Source organism: Rhea pennata, chromosome 17, assembly GCF_028389875.1.
Source record: "Rhea pennata isolate bPtePen1 chromosome 17, bPtePen1.pri, whole genome shotgun sequence".
Classification (NCBI taxonomy): Eukaryota; Metazoa; Chordata; class Aves; order Rheiformes; family Rheidae; genus Rhea; species Rhea pennata.
The window spans coordinates 3,704,279-3,721,664 of NC_084679.1; the positions used below are offsets into that span (position 1 = coordinate 3,704,279).

At 37.1% G+C, this 17,386-nt stretch overlaps 1 protein-coding gene across 2 annotated transcripts in view; it reads left to right on the forward strand.

Moving 5' to 3' along the window:
• Positions 1-17,386, forward strand: part of ATP2A2 (ATPase sarcoplasmic/endoplasmic reticulum Ca2+ transporting 2) — a 49,417-nt gene that overhangs the window by 16,756 nt on the left and 15,275 nt on the right. For both annotated transcript variants that reach the window (XM_062590213.1, XM_062590214.1), the window contains exons 6-9: positions 8,580-8,660; positions 10,438-10,523; positions 12,198-12,662; positions 15,724-15,812. In XM_062590213.1, the coding sequence (XP_062446197.1) occupies positions 8,580-8,660; positions 10,438-10,523; positions 12,198-12,662; positions 15,724-15,812 (721 nt within the window). The remainder of the gene's footprint in view (positions 1-8,579; positions 8,661-10,437; positions 10,524-12,197; positions 12,663-15,723; positions 15,813-17,386) is intronic.

A 17,386-nucleotide genomic window follows, 5' to 3' on the forward strand; every position in this document is an offset into this window, starting at 1 on the left:
TGCTTGTAAAGTTGGTGGATATTCTTGAAGACTTAGTTTTAAGTTTTTATACCTAGCATAAAGTATGCTAGAACTGCTTTACAAGGCTTGATTTGTCAATATTTAGTATTCTGACAGATATACAAAGCACAGAGGAAAAAAAATCTTTTGTTTTGTGTTTCATTCTAAATGCAGAGTTCTTCAAACCTCTTCCTAAATCATAGCTACTTTTACAATTAAGGGAAGATATATTTTGAGGTGGAGAAAGTTAGGAAGGAGGATTTTTAAGGTGAAATATGTCAGACTCCAGTGTGGCTCTGAAGAGCCACAGATTCTCCCTATTGGCCTGAGCAGCAAATACTGCAGATCTTGCTCCAAAGTAGCTGGGATTTTGTGCTGGTGTTATTTTTTCTTTCTTAATAACTAGATCTGATCTTCAGGCTCTGTGCTGAAGATACAGATTTACTTCTTTTGGAATAGTACTTAATCGGGGGGGGGGGAATCAAAACAGTGAAATGAGAGGACAGTTGAGCCTAGAATATTGACCTATTTTGGTCAATTAAAAAACAAACAAACAAAAAAAAAACTATTGGTTTTCTTAAGAGCGTATTGCTGAAAGCATGTCTAATATGAAAAAAGAGAACATCAAGCTTTTTCTTACCTATTGCAAATTGTCAGATTTGGTTTTAAAATAAAAATAAGCACCTATGTTGCTTTTTCTGTAAAGTACTGCTTCTGAACCAGGGTGCATAAATCTTTCTGTGGACTTCACTGAATATTATGGCTGTCAGATTTGTCTAACACCTCAGAGGCAGTTTCGAGATAACCGAATGCAGTCCAAACTTCATTCTAGACACCACTGAAGTCAGTGGAGTTATGTGAGGTTCAAGCCAGGGCACAACCTAAACTCTGTGTCACCTTCAGCACATGTTTGTGAACTTAGGAAAGGCATCTCAAATTATATTTCTCCTAATTCTTATAGTGTTTCCCTTTAGAGCTACCATATTATTAAGCTGTAATAGTGAAACTAATTCTATTTTCATTGTTGGAATTCGCAACATATCTTCTATATTCTCTGAATAGAACTGATACTTCAGTGGGGATTTATTATCAGCACAAATAGTGCTGAGCAAAATGCTTGAACATAAAGATAATGTTCTGTTAATACCATATCACCCTGGCAAGGCAAACTCTTTTTTGGAGGGAGGGGAAGAAGATGGTAAAGAAAACTTGCGCTTTGGAGCTATGCTGTGCTGTCAAAATACTTGCTGTTTTATTCTTGTATTATCTGAACTTGGTCTCATTTGGAAATAGAATTTCTGCTTCAAAGGGAAGATACCACTGTCTTCTACTTAGTCTGGCAAATTTTTTTAAACTTCTACCTCAGGCTTTAGATTTGGGTAACTGTGCTTCTGTGTGCACTGCACAATAAGCTCCAAAGATGCTTTCTGTCCAGAATACAACAAAGTATATAACAGAGAAGGCTGTTTTGTGAACATCAATTCCCTTGCATTTAGAATGTAAGGAATCTAACTTATGCTCTGTCTTTCTAGCAGTGAATGCAAACACTGTTTTACTGTACAGTTAAAACTGAAGAAACTGTTGGTTTTATCTTCATCTTACTGAAAACAAATGCTGCTTACTATTTTTAATGAGCCTAAGTTTAAAACATATTTCATTGTGAAACTCTTGGGTTAACCATTTGACATTTCTGGCCTTGTCTGAGAGTGTAGGTGGACATAATCTTCCTGTTCTATAGACCACCTGATTTTTGGTAGCACTTTTAACACTTCCTGAACAGGGAACAATAAATACTTAAAATCTGTTGTTACAGAAGAAAACAAATTTCTGATGGTATAAGGAAATTAAACACAGTAGCAAGGCTAGAGTATATATCTGTGAAGAGGGAAGAGGAGCTAACCTCAGCCCATGTTAAGGGAGTTTAATATAAAAAATTATTATGCTGCAGTAGATATTTCCAAATAGAAGCAGTCCATGTATTTTTACTCTTGTTCAGGTACAAATTTCAATTACTGTCCCCCAATGGAAACGGTGCTCAATTCTGGTTGATCAAAGTGCTTGGAGATGTGTGATGCCGTATGTGTTACTTAAGCTAACTCATTTCAGTATTTTTAAAAGTATAATTATTGCCATAAGGTTTTTAACGTAGATTTTTTTCAGTTGCTTGAGTTTCAGCTGCCTCAAAGACAGTTTATTGGTAAATGTCCCCCACTGATACGTACTCTAAATTGGAGGATGAGAAGCTCATTCCTTGCAGGAGAGGAAAGGGAACTTTGGTTCTTCGTTATTATTAACAAGGGCAAGTGCAGGGTCCTGCACCTAGGGAAAAATAACCCTAGGCACCAGTGCAAGCTGGAGGCTGACCTGGAGAGCAGCTCTGCAGAGAAAGACATGGGAGTGCTGGTGGATGACAAGTTGACCCTGAGCCAACAAGGTGCCCTTGTGGCCAGGAAGGCTAATGGTGTCCTGGGCTGCATTGGGAAGACTGTTGCCAGCAGGTCAAGAGAGGTAATCTGCCCCTCTACTCAGCCCTGGTGAGGCCTCATCTTGAGTACTGTGTCCTGTTCTGGGCTCCCCAGTGCAAGAGAGACATGGAGCTACTGGAGAGAGTCCAGCGTAGGGCCTCGAAGATGATCAGAGGGCTGGAGCATCTGCCCTGAGAGGAACAGCTGCGAGAGCTGGGCCTCTTCAGCCTGGGGAAGAGAAGACTGATGGGGGATCTCATCAATGTGTACAAGTACCTGAAGGGAGGGTGTCAAGGGGATGGGGACAAACTCTTTTCAGTAGTGCCATATGACAGGACAAGAGTTGACGGGCAGAAACTGAAGCACAGGAAGTTCCACCTGAACGCGAGGGGGAATTTCTTCACTGTGAGGGTGACGGAGCCCTGTAACAGGTTGCCCAAAGAGGTTGTGGAGTCTCCTTCTCTGGAGATCTTCAAGGCCCGCCTGGATGCAACCCTGTCTAATGTGCTCTAGGTGACCCTGCTGAGCAGGGAGCTTGGACTAGATGATCTCCAGAGATCATCTTCCAACCGTACTGATTCTATGATTATGGATACAGTTATTTAAGCCATTTTTTGTAATGAGATCTTTAGTCTCTTAATGTGTGATTTTGGAAAATAGTTGATACAGAATAGTTGATAACATGTGATTCTTTTTCCAGAGCACTAATATGCCTTCTTTCTTTGTTTTGATGATAACAAATATCAGAATGTTTAACATCAGTGTATTTTATATCACGATATTATAATAGATATGTAGTGTGTTATCTATGCTAAATTTGAAAAGATACTCTAACTCTAGGCAAGGATGGAAATCCTAACAAGATAGGAGAAAGAATTTAGTGTTTAAGAATTAAAATACATGGAATGTGTTAACAATGAACCTTAATCTATTCAAATATTTTAATTTAAAAAAATGGGGAACAACTTATGTGTGTTTCTGCAATCTCCATATGTTGTTGTATGGAAGCTGTTCTTTTGGGGATGTTTTCGCTCACTTTCAAGAACTTTTCTTTCCAGAACTGTTCATCTGTTTGTTGAAATAGTATTCTGGTTCTTCAGAACTTGCCTGAAAACTGAAAATGGGGCAATGTAGGAGAATAGAGCTGTGATGCAGAGCTGTATTTCAAAAGTCCAGTTCCACCTCCTTCCCCCACCCCGATGCCATAGATAGCAATTTTAGCCCTTACTAACTTTGGTTAATGCTAAATAGGAGGTGCTAGATACTTACTGTACTTGAGCAACCATTCTGACTTCTCTATGAAAAGCTATTATCATTAAGCGTGATCATTTAGGTATGTATTCTTTGCAAACAGGTTACTTCCTTTAATAGAGGAGTGAATTTTGATTTAACTTAAAGGGGAAACAAAGCTTGCTTTTTTTTTTTTTCATATGTACCTGAGTCTACAAACCTCTTAGCAAGTCTTCAGTTGTGGGAGGGATCGGAGTCGGTTAACAGAGCTGATAACAATGTTCAAAGTACACGTTTGAAGTAGTGGTTTTGTTTCAAAGACTTGTACATCATGGCTTTCGGGGGGGGGGGGAGGGGGAGTGGAGAGAGGAGGGAGGCAAAGCTAATACTACCTCCTGAGCCTAATGTCATCCACAATTTTCATTAGAAGGTCTGTTAACATCCTTTGAGACTAGGAAAAGTAGTATGGTCCTCTTGCAGTCTGCAGTTCTTTGACTTCTAGCTGAGCTGAAAATACAACAGTGCCTGAAAGTCAGAGCTTAAATAGTTTATTTTCCCTCCGGGTTCATTGTTCATAGAACAAGTGCCCAGTCACTTTTTAGCTTCCTGGGCAGGTTAAATCACAGACTAATTTAACCTGCAACATGCTAATAGTGTGTTTCTGCTCTAGAGGTTTTTCACTGAATTTCTTGGCTTCCAATGGGGAATTCTGTAAATAAATACTTAGTATTACTGCTGTCTTGGAAACTGCTGAAGTAAGAGTGTGTTATCAATGCTGTCATATAATATCTAAATAATGAACTGATGATTCTAGTCCAGGACTTAGTCACAGTAGATCATTAAATCAGGACTAACGTTTCTTAATATTACTCTATATTTGAAGTCAGTTTGGAGACTTAAATTCTCATTCAAGGTAACTTTCCAGGTTGCATAGGGCAGTCTGTATTCTGGATTGTCCTTCAGAGGCTTTTGTTTGTGAGGAAGCTCCTTTTGGAGAAGGACTGGAGTTGTACATGTGTTTAAAAATGCTAAAACTGAGAATTGTGTTAGAAATGAAGTAATTCCAGGATTTCAGGATACTAAGATGCTGTATTTCCACTGAAATCCATTAAAGGGTTCTTTCCACTGAAGGGAGCTAGGTACTTAAATTCATTTTGATCATCTAAGCTGCAATATCTGCAGCCATTTTAGTGGGTTAAAATCAATATGTTCCTGGTCTGCCTAGCCCTTAAGAAAACTGACAGAGTATCCTGCTAACTTGCATGGTGTTAGACAACAGTTGATTTTTAGACATTTCCAAAGTGTGACTGATGAAAGTAGTGCCAGTTTTACTGGAAAAGACCAACCTTTAAGGTACTGCAGTCATTTTTTGCAAACCCTTGAGGCAGCTGTTTCGCTTCAGACATGCTCCATTGATTAAATAAGATTGTTCTAGGTTTAAAATTGAACGTAAGTGTAAACGAGTGCAAATGTAGAGCAGCAATTGAGCTGTAATACTGTCACAATATGGGGTGGAATAAGGTAAGGTATGGGGAGCTTTGAGCTTGAGAAGAAAGACTAGAAAGTTAGGTGTAACCCGTGGGAATCTCAGCAAGGTGACATTGCTACTTATCTATAGATAAATGGAGAACCCAGTATTTTCAGGTATTGTTCATATTTTCATTGAAGGCATATGGCTTGTTTAAAAGGAAATAATGGTTGACGTTAAATTCATATTAAAACTAAATGTGACTCCAATTTTTATCAATAAGTGAAAGCTGTAAATTGTCAGCTTCAAGATTAGACTCATGCACAGTTAGTTAAAATGGATTATTTTAAACTCCCTTGTAAGGGCTAGGCTGTTTTTAAACTGATTGCTTGATTGTATGCTAAAGCTTAGTATTAAAATTCTGAGAAAGTGTTCTGTGCATGAATAAAAGGATTTAAGAATGGAGTTGTAATGACTTGAACCAAACTCTGCTGGTTATCTTCCAAGAAGCAGCCCCTTTTATAGTTAGAGGGGCTGTTTTCATAAGTGATTTGGCCAAATATGTAACTACACTTCAAGAAAATGCATCTAGACAGTTTGTAAACCAGCTTACTTGAATTTTCTGAGCTGTTACAGAAATCAAGTGACTCTTCAGCATTAAAAAGTAAAAATAGTTGATGAAAACTATTTCTGCAATTGACTTATCTCTTTAAACATAAAGCTGAGGTATTATGTACATTTAAATTGTTGCAATGCTCTAGTTGGCAAAACATGCATATTTCACTTAGTTTCTTGTTGTCTTGATGTCTTCCATGTCATGAATAATATTTTTACTGGTTCTTGAAGTAAACTATATTTGAATAAACAAAAATTACCAAACATGAGACTATTTTCTTTCCCAGGTTAAAGTATGTGGAAAGGAAGACTCTTACCTGTGGATGAGACCTGCACTAAACTGCTTGCTAAACACTCTGTGGCACAGCTATCATTTTCAGTTCACCTTATGAAAGTATATCTAAGCTATAAATGACTGGGTGCAATAGCTGTTTTACAAAGAGCAACTCAGAATAGTTTTGTAATTGACCTTGATGCAAAGCTTTCCTGTCCATTGGAAATGTCTTGAATATTTTCTTAGAGCCTTCTAAAATGGCGATGGTGAGGGAATATACATGTGTTAAATTGTGGAGATAAACTGACAAGCTGTAGTATTGTGACAAATGTAACATTTTTGTTCTGTTGCTTTGGTCAATTGGTAGCAATTAGAAAAAACTTCAATGGAAATACTGTCACCTAGATACCAATAGTCTACCAGAGCAGGGTTCACTTCTGACATTATGGATTTTTAACATTGCCTGTTGAGTTTGAGCAGTTTATAGCTATTCAAAGGCAGTATATTAAAGGATGACTTTTGCACACTTTTGCTTGTGTTCTGTCCAGTTACTTGAATGTTTTGAGGTATTTGTTCACAGCTTCTCTTGTGTGTTGTAAAGTGACTACGTTTTTAACATATTTTTGTCAAATGTAATAGTGTATTTGAGATGGCTGTAGTCTTCCAGCTGCAAAAGTACAGCAGAAATGCATACACACAGATTGACAGGCCTTACACCACATTGCACTGAGGTATTAGCCTGTTGTTCAGGGATAGCTGAAAACCAGCTGCTATTATATGTCTACATATAAACCTCCTCATGACATCAGAAGAGCATATCGAATAGTTTCCCATTTTTGGCCTAGGTCACTGTTTGTCTCATGCTATTTTCTCTTGCTGCTCAAGGGCATTGTGGCTTATATTAGTTTTCACATGCTATAATGATACGAAAAGGGAATTTGTTCATTGGACTCCTTCTTATACATAATGGTTACAAGAAGATATTTTTAACCCCTGAAGCTGAACTCCTTGATCTGCGGATTTTGATGATGGTTGGGGCTATTTTTGGCCTTAGGAAAAGTTATGGAGAACAAGTTTACTTGAAGTTCACAGTAGCACTTAATGCTTCTCTTCAGCTTTCTATTCCATAATTTTTCTGTCCAAATAGTTATGTTCTAGGGTTGTAGCACCACTCCTGATATTCTCATGTCATTATTTGTAAATGTGCATTGTTGCTGATTGTTGCATAAGCAGCTCCTACAGGAATTGTGGCTTGTTTTCTTCTTGCTGCAGGGACAAATTAGATGCATCTACTAACAAAATCGGATCTTACTATCTAGCGATTGAAGTATTCTCCCTCCTTTGTATGCATTACTTAAAAATGAAGTTGATGCTTAGATACTTGCGCTATCAATCTTACTCCTAGAGTGGATTTGTACATGTTTTTTAAAAATACTGACATGTAGACACCTTCCCCCCACACACACAAACACAAGTCAGAAGTGACATTCATACATTTAATACAGTTAATTTGCTTGTGCTGTAACCATTTATTTGGTGTGGAGCTTTAGTTCCTCCATTGCTGCTCTTATAAACCAGGAAAAGCCAGCTGAAGGAGAAAGGTGGAAGAATTCATTGAGTGATGATAAAGATGCTAGAGTAAAACTGGCTACACAGCTCTGGCAACCAACTCTGTTACTCCCTGCAATCTTTAGGAGTGTCCTGTTAACTACTTGTTCTGTCTGCGACCTTGGTGTTGGGAAGCAGCTTGAACAGTTGCTCAAGGGGGGTTTCTTTTTTGGTGTTCTTCGTGTGCTACAAAGTGGAAGTAAATGTCATAAGATAAAGCATAGACTTCTGCCAAAATTTTAACTGGGATTTGGATGGGGAATAGCATTACTGAAAATAAAGGTAACATATGATTGGGATTTAACTGCCATCTGTAAAATATATAGCAGTATTCAGGATGTAACATTAAAGAGTAGACCTGTGGAATCATTCACACAATTGGTGTGAAAGAAGAAGAAAGTACAGTTTCTTTTAGTCTGAAAATCAGAAAGGCATCTGTATTTATTTATCTCTGGACAGCAGAAGACTGTCACATTTGGCCCAAAGAAAGCAATGAGGAGATTTGCCAGGGCAGTCCTTCTGAAAAGGAAACTTGGTTCATCTTAGCTACAGCTGTGTTTTTGGATGTGTGGGGTTTTTTTTCTTTCAATGTGTATTCCAAAATTGGTATCTTTTTCTTAAGCATGTTCTCCCTTTGCTGTCAAATAGTCACGTGATCTAAAAACAAGAGATAGCAAATTACAAATTATTTTTCCAAGTTAGGTTGAGGTAGAGATCTTGAAGGCAAGTCTAAACTGCCTAAGCAATCTTGGACATTCATACAGTTAAAATAACTGCAATCTACAAAAGGTGCAAGAATCTGTCAGTAATCTTACTCAACAGTTACTAGAAAAATCATTTTCCTGACTGAGAGGAAATATTTTATCTAGTTTAAAATCTTTAAAATAACTATATTCTAACTTCATTTGTTTTCTTGTAGTTGGAGATAAGGTTCCGGCTGATATAAGAATTACTTCTATCAAATCTACAACTCTAAGGGTAGACCAGTCAATTCTCACAGGTAAATCTTTTTTGCGCGTATTTGAAAATGTCTTTTCTCTATTTATTTGGAGTATTCCCTTAGGGACAAGCCTGTAGCTATTCAGTGTGTGGCATTCAAGTACAGTACACTTCTAACCTAGCAACTTTAATATTAAAGTGGCAGAATGTGTTTCTTGGTCGTTGGCTTGGTACACTTGGTTTCATGGGATGAACATTTTTACTGAGGCTTGTAATGCTTTTTTGGTGTGTTTTTTATTAATCACCCTAAGTTGTGCAGAATTAAATATTAAGAATTTCTGTTCTAATTTATGAACACCTTATCTGAACACCTTATTGCAGCTCAAATATGAAAGCATGGGAATTTATGAAATGAGTTTTGCCTTCTATGATGCTGCTTATTCTTGTGAGACACAAATGGATAACACTTGAAAAACAGGCAGCTTTTGAATTGCTGTTACTAAAGACTGAGTACACTAAAGCCTTATTTGCAGAAATTCTGTGCACGCACATTCATGTGTTTTGTGGTACTAGGTGTGGAATACAGGAGCTATATTTAGAGCACTTTTCAGATTTTTTTGAAGACAAAACAACCTAACACTACTCCTGAATATAGGAAAGAAACTAAGAGGCAGCCAAGCATGCTACAGGTGTTCTCTCAGCTGGAACTTGAAGATCTGTCTGCCTGTTTTGTTAGCATAAGTTAATGTCAACTAGCCCTGAATTTTAAAACTAAATCGTTTATCAAATAAGTTACTCTTGGTCATTGTCTGTCTTGAAACGGGCTCCAAAGTTTGTCAGTACGGGTCTTGAATAGCATATCAAGGTATATGTGAGGTATTGCTGGCCCGCGAGTGAGTGTCTCAATTTTTCCTCATTTAGGATGTGAAAACGTAGGCAATTCATGTTTGTCAAGGAAGTGAAATAACTAGAAAACATCCACCAGAAGCCTCTATAAAGGGAATAATGATTTGGTGCCTATGTTTAAAAAACTGAACAAATTCCCCCCCAGCACACACAGACACAAAATATAGTTCTGTTTACAGACTATTCTAACTTAATACTTGTGCCTCCAAACAGTAAAAAGGATAGAAATGTAAGATGCTATTTATCAAGGCGTTTAATAGGAAGTTTTGACCCTCTTATGCTCTTAGCCTCAGTCACAAAGTTACCTCTCCATGAAATTTGATGTAGTCATTAAAATCTGCCCTTATAGAAAAGGAACCTTTCTATTCCTGTATTAACTGACAGTTGACTGCATGAGATTGTTTGGCAAGCCTTAGATTTTTCTACTGATTTTTACAACATGCAACACTGGTAAGATCTCTTTATGTGAATGAGAACACAACTCTTCTAATGCATAGGGAGCAGAAGTACTTGTTACTGCATGAAAAGTGAAAAAAAAATAACACTCTAGTCTAAAAAGATACTGGTGAAATACTCTTGAGGGGTGCACCTTCATGCAGTAGATCTTGCTGTATAAAAAATGAAGTATCAGTTGTTTCTTTGACTGCTTTTATGTCCCTTGAAAGTAAAGGTAAATTCTTCATTAATTTTAACCATACAAAATCGGTATTTTAATTAATTGTTATCCTATTTTTGTTAAAAGCTGACCATTCAGTTTTTTTGATCAGTTGAAATATTTTCACCTAAGTGATTAAGTAAGGTCACGTGAGGAAATACAAAGGGAAACTTATGACATCCTAAAGATTTTTAGGAGGGAGGATGGTGTAATCTTGTTCTGTAGGAAAGTGAAAAGCTATTTGTATACTCTCTTTTTAACCCTATCTTCATTTTAGGTGAATCTGTATCTGTTATTAAACATACTGACCCTGTGCCTGATCCTCGTGCCGTAAACCAAGACAAGAAGAATATGCTTTTTTCTGTAAGCTAAATGTTTTCATACTTGTATAACATTGTAAAATAATGCAGGAGCTGGTAAATTAAAATATGCAGAATTTTAGATCTGCGCCTAAAAGCTGTATTGACTTCCTTTCTGTATGCATATCGTCGTGTGCATCTAGTGAATTAGAAATCTACATCTACATCATCTAGTGAATTAGAAATTAGAAGGAACTTCTATTAAAATGTGTCCTTAGAGAGAATGATTGTTAAAACCGATTTATATAGAGAAACTTACTTGTGTCCTTCTTAGGAAAAAGTCTTAAAAGTTAGAGTGCCTACACTTGCTCTAAATTACTATTTCTTAAGACTGATAAGAATGCCCAATTTAACTGAGGAAAAAGGAATGAAATGGTTTATTCAAATTTATTTCGTGGAACTTGTCTTCAGATACTGAAATAATTCTCTTATTCTTGGTAGACTTGTAGAAAATCTAACTGTTCTTGCTCATGTTAAGTATGTTCATTCAAGGAGTCCCAGAGAACTGCTACTCCTAGTAAAAATCCTTTTTACATCCTTATTAGGATTGTGCTCTGCCAGATTGAAAAGAAGTCCTTAAATTATTCCAGTAAAAATGTGTTCTGCTTACTCAGCTGCTGGGTTTAGTCATGCTGCTGCATATAAAGGGCAATACCAATTCATTTTGATGAGCCCATTCTATAAACGGAAAATCTGTGCTAGAGTATTGAGTGCATCTTGCAATTATTGGGGGTAATGTCATTCTCCCCCCCACTGCCTTTTTGCAAATCCTAGCTGAATCTCAGTCTCTGTTCTGTGCTTGCATGAAGATTTTTTTTTCTTAGGGAAAAAAAAAAATGCTGTGTTGTAGACTCAATGTAATAGGCTAGGCTTGAAAGCTTAATTTTATTTGGTTTATAGAAGTGAAAGAGAGCAACAACTACAGTCTTTGTATCTTTAAGCATTTGATAGGAAAGATGTGTCTTTATTGAGACAGGAAGTTTGACTTGATATAAGGTTAGCTTTCTAAAAAGGCAAGTGGTTTGAGGGAAGATACCTGGGGACAGCTTCATGTTGCAAATAGAAGAATGGTGATAATGCATGTATGTTCCAACAAGCCTTTCAGAAATTAAGAACTGTAGATTCTAAGCAATACTTCAGAGCTCTTAAGGATGGTGACGTTTGTGGAGAGGGCACAGAGCAGTTTATTTTTGTTAGACTTGATTTAGCGAGGGGCAGGGTACTAGATGAGTTTGCAGCCATCCAACCAAGCCTGACTGTTGCTGTGGGGTGTTTCATTATGGATTTCCTTGCGGTGCTTAATTTTGATGTCTGTTCCATCTGACTGATCATGTAAAAGTGTTGTATTTAGTCTTTATAGTGAGAGATTAAAATAAGAAAAGTAGAGTGTAATGATGCCTTTTTAAGGACTAATGCTCTTTTATTCTCCTCTTCCTCAAGTTATGAAAGAATGACTGTCAAGACAGAATCCCAAATAAATTATCAAAGCTGATAAGAATGGAATATATGAACCACAGGATCACTGCCTCACAAATTAGCCAGAATAAGAGATAGTCTGATGCTTTCTGCTGAGATCAAGTTTCAGTTAATCCCACAATCTGAAGTAGGCTTGTTGAAAGCCAGTATGCTTACAGATTGACTGAAGTATTCTTTCTCCTCTCTCCTTGATTTACTTCAGGGTACTAACATTGCTGCTGGTAAAGCTATGGGAGTGGTTATTGCAACAGGAGTAAACACTGAAATTGGCAAAATTCGTGATGAGATGGTGGCTACTGAACAAGAGAGAACTCCACTCCAACAGAAACTGGATGAATTTGGCGAGCAGCTGTCTAAAGTCATCTCACTTATCTGCATTGCTGTTTGGATAATAAACATCGGTCACTTCAATGATCCAGTTCATGGTGGCTCCTGGATTCGAGGTGCTATCTATTACTTTAAAATTGCTGTTGCTCTTGCTGTTGCTGCTATTCCTGAGGGTCTGCCTGCTGTCATTACCACCTGCTTGGCTCTTGGAACTCGCAGAATGGCCAAGAAGAATGCTATTGTTAGAAGTCTTCCCTCAGTGGAAACCTTGGGGTGCACCTCGGTTATTTGTTCTGACAAGACTGGTACTCTGACCACCAATCAGATGTCAGTTTGCAGGGTATGTGGAATTGACTTGCTCTGCTCTTCTTTTTCTCCTCAGCCAGTATGAATAGTCAGCATGGTTTGAATTTTTTTGATCATGAGTTTTCTGGTTCTCATATCATCAAAATCTTGCTTTATTTTCCTAAGATAAGCTTCCCATTTGAATTCATTTTTCCACTGTGTAATGTTTAAGGCCTTTATCTCTTTCCTTATTTAGTCATAGCTAAAAATAGCTGTACCCACACTCGATAGAATGAAAAGTTGTTGGCCAGCAGTTTCTGCTGTCTGTAAGCCAGTTAGTCTAATACTAATAATTTAGTATGATTTGTCCACTGCTTCAGAAAGGTAAGACAGGTTGTGTTATAGAAGGGGGGTGTGAGTATAGAGCACTTTGACCTCTTTACATAGCAAGATAATGCTGTAAAGTCTTCCTTTTGATTTAGTTCAGTCTGGAGCAGTCGTCTTACTCCTTCTCAAGCTCTCTATAGATTGAGGAACGTGAGGAACCAGCATTAAATGGAAATCCGAAATGACAGCAAATTTCATACTCTTTCACACTGTTCTCAGTCTTGTTTCTTTTTAGCCTCACTCCTGTAACTTATTGGTCCTTGCCTCTGCTGCATTGAAGGTGTATGTTCTCTGCCATGTTTCAGTGGTGGAGAATCTTAGCAATGAGAAGAAGGGTGGAAGCTTTACTGGAAGCAACTTGGATGTCTGAAGTTATTTTCACTACTGAACAGCTCCACCTTTGTTTGACTATCTTATCTTCAATAGCTTTTATTGTTCTGATGTAGATCACTGGTGTTTTCAACATGTAATATTGAATGACTAATACAGTACTTAGAGGTGCAGTTGACACCATCACCTGCATTGCCAGAGTTACTTTCAATGTATGGCTTATTTCTAGGTTAGCATAACAGTCCTTATACCTGCTGTTTCTTCTTGCTCCTTCTCACTTATCCCCAATATCCTTTCTAGTGCTGATCAACTTGGGACTTGTAAATCTGGTCACCTGACATGGTGCATGTTGTGTTGCTGGTTTTCTCTGCTTCCCATTCATGTAATGTTCTGTGTAGAACTTAAATGTTTTCTCCATAAAATTCCTTCAGTTGGATAATTGTAGATGATCAGCAGCATAGCAACTCTATGATATCAAATATTTGTTCAGAGCCATTACATTGCGTTAGAATTCCAAATGTGTAAATGTTGAGCACTGCAGACCACTGTTTGTCTTAAATACTTCATTCTTGTATGATTGATGGCTTTTTCTTTTTAATTGGTGGTTGACTTGTTCTACTTAAGTATTGTAGTATTTATACCTAAGAGACACAAAGCAGCTGCTCATCAGTATTCTAGAGGAGGTTACTTGCAGTAGAGTTGCATAACTGCCCTAGTCTTTGCAGGGTTTTTTCATCACACAGATGCCAAAAACAGGCAGCTTTCTTGTTAACTCTCGTTAAACTTCAGATCTGCTTATTTAAAAGCTGGAAATACTCCTTAAATTTAGAGAAACAGAGATTCTAGATCTGATGTAGTACAATTTACTTATGTCCTTGATATCTGTGGCAGCTGCATAATAACCTTAATCACAAGAGTTTGCGAAAAGTAGCAAAATCCTAACATGCTTAGACAATACACTTACTTTTGGTTTCATGCTAAGCAGAAATTGCCTAGCTTTTCCAGTAGTCTTTTCTGCAAAAATTTTATCTACAGTTTTAACTTTCATAATGTTAAGTAGTAACTCCTAAGTGTCCAAAGGAACCTATACTGAAATGTTTCCATTGAAAGTAACCCTTCCTCAGGTGAAGATTTGTTGTCTGTCTTTTTTTTTTTTTTTTTTTTTTTAATGTCCTCCTGTGGTGTCTGCCTCTGACCAGAATGCAGTGACACTGTTTTGGGGGTTTTTAACTTTTAACTTACCTGCTTTAACTTGTTTCTTTTTTTAACCACTTTGGAGAGTGAGATCTCCATATATTGCTGCAGATCAATTGTTAATTGCCTACTTAGGCTAGTTTGTCAAGGTGCTTGCCTAAAACATAAGGCAGCACAATGAAATGAAAGCGAGACATTGCTAAAACATGTTATGGCAAAATGGTTTATACAACAAGCTAGTAATAAATTTTAACAAGGTATGCTATCAATCAATGAGTCATTGTTTCTTCTCTACTACCACTCCAGCAAGTTGGATGGTTCAACAGAGTGGCCATTTGTCATGATGAAGCACCACAACTTCAGGCACTGTGTTTTTTTATCTCTGTCTTTCCAGATTTGGTTCTGTCTGCAGCTCTCCTACAGTGGAAACAGAAACAAAGGAAAGATTAAGAGATGCAGATGCCTTACAGGGTACAAATGCATCCTTAAAATTAGCATATTCTTCACTTGAAAATAACACTGCAGTCTGTGTTATAGGGGCACTTGAGCTGTCTGAATATTTCTAATCTAGCATCTAGTTTACTGATGGCAAAGTGACTTAGGAGCAGAAAACAGAGATAGGAAATGCTTTCACTTAGTGGCTGGTATTAAGGGAAACTCACCACAGTCTGGCTATTGCCTAAAGCCTCCTCTCCTACATCTAGAAGCGTCTACTACTATATGTAGATGCTTTGTATTTTAGCTTTTGCGAAAACTGTCTATTCCCAAGCTGACCTATCCTGCTTTTGATAGGAACTGCTGTTTCAAATACAGATGAGAACTAATTTACAAGTCTGAAGCCTAGGAAAAACTTTGCTAGGGTCAGTATTGTCAGCTGCACCTGTGAGTAGGCCTTGCAGCTAAAGTTAATGGTGTATGCAATGTGTGTAGTATCAACTCTTTGATGTACTTCTGCCACAATTGTCAGATGCATCTCATTTGAAAATTGAAGTGCTGTTTTCTGTACTTCATGCTTAAATATCTGGAGCTGTTCAAACACGTATGGGACGGAAATTCAATCAGAGTATCGTATCTTGTTTTGGCCACTTTGCTTATTGAATTTGAGGACTTGCTCCTTACACCTGCTTGCTTTAAAATTAAGCCTGTTTAAATCTCTTGCATTACATGTTGTTCAAAGGCAGTAACACTTCTAATTTTAATTTCAGATGTTTGTCCTGGACCGAGTAGAAGGAGATAGCTGTTCTCTGAATGAATTTACTGTAACAGGTTCAACATATGCTCCCATGGGAGAAGTGTAAGTGTTTTGTTGAAGTTAAATGTTAGTCTATTTATCCATTGACTGTTGCTATAGACTTTTAAAGTGATGCATATAATATTTGATAACACTTGCTTATAACATATTACTTCCTTGTAATGTAACAATTGCTTGTGTAAGTTTCTTAGACAGTGAGAGTATAGACTGAAGGGTTAGGAGGGAACAGTAATGAACAATAAAAGAAAATTAAATTCTAGGAAAGTGAACTCTCATGTGAAAACCTCATTTTTATATTAGGCATTGCAGTATTGAAGAATGTACAAAAGTTAGAGGTAGGTTCAAAGGATTTATTTTTACTGCAATTTTTTTAGATTAAGATTAGTTTTTTAATGTGCTGCAGGTTCCTGCCAACCCACTCACTTTGGAAAGGAAAGATGCATTCATGTTTTACTTCCTCAGCTGCAAGTCTCTACTAGTGGAATAGGTAGTTCATTCTGACCTTAGGAATTTTATAGTCCTGCTCCTAGAAGGAGAGCCTCTTTTATTAGAATACTTAAGTTCTTCTACATGTGAAGCTGAAGTAGATTCCATTATTGTAAACATCTCAACCTTCTGGAGTTTCATGTGCATACCTCTGACTTCCTGAAATCTTTACCAATCTCAGTAGTGGTTAATTTCCATAGCAGTTAAGACTACTGTTCCAAACAGATGGAAATCTTAATTCCTCAAGTCCCTTCTTGTTGTTGTTGTTTCAAAGCTAATTTCTGTCAAAAGCTTACATTTGCGTTTCAGGAGACAGAATTTACTTAAGCAAGATGACATTCTAGATCTTGTAAAGCATCCAGCTATTATGCTCTAGCTAGTCTGTTTAAGAGCTCTAGGTAAACAAAATAATAAAATATAGTGTAGTGACAGATGTCAAATATAAGAAAACAGTCATCAGTGTATGTTAATGTTCTATTTTACGTTCTGAAACTGGGAAGTTTGAAAAAGCATGTTAATAGCACTGCATTTGCGTACATAAAGAACATTCTGTGGAAGGAAAATTACCATAGAAAGACTGTTTAGGAGCATCAGAAAATGAACAGCTAAATGCTCAAGCCTTTAAGGCTAATTGATGTATTTCAGTTTTTATAGATGGAATTTTTTTCTATCACTGACTTCAGTTTTTTACTAAAGTGACTGACTTCACCTTGGATTCCAAACTGTCACTGAAAATAAAGTTAGTAACTGACTTTAAGAGGTCATCTAGTCTGTTGCACTGCATCAAGCAGGACTTCTAGGTGTACACCATTTCTGACAGATGCTTGCCTTCCTGTACTTAAATTCAAGTACTTTTTTTTTTTCTAGAGCTGCTTAGATTGCCTACTGTAAGTGAAAATTACTGATTTATTGTAAAAATACACTCAGGAATTAAAGTACTTGATACATAACTTGCCTTCAAAGAAGTATTTGGAGTATAAATAACAAAAAATCCATATTGAAACACTAAAACTTCTTAGCGACTGCTTTCTTGGTTGGGAAATTGCATGCTTAGACCTGACAAAATTACTTCAAACAGTTCAGCAATGTGTGTGCTTGTAAACTGACAGCAAAAACTAACAATGATTCCT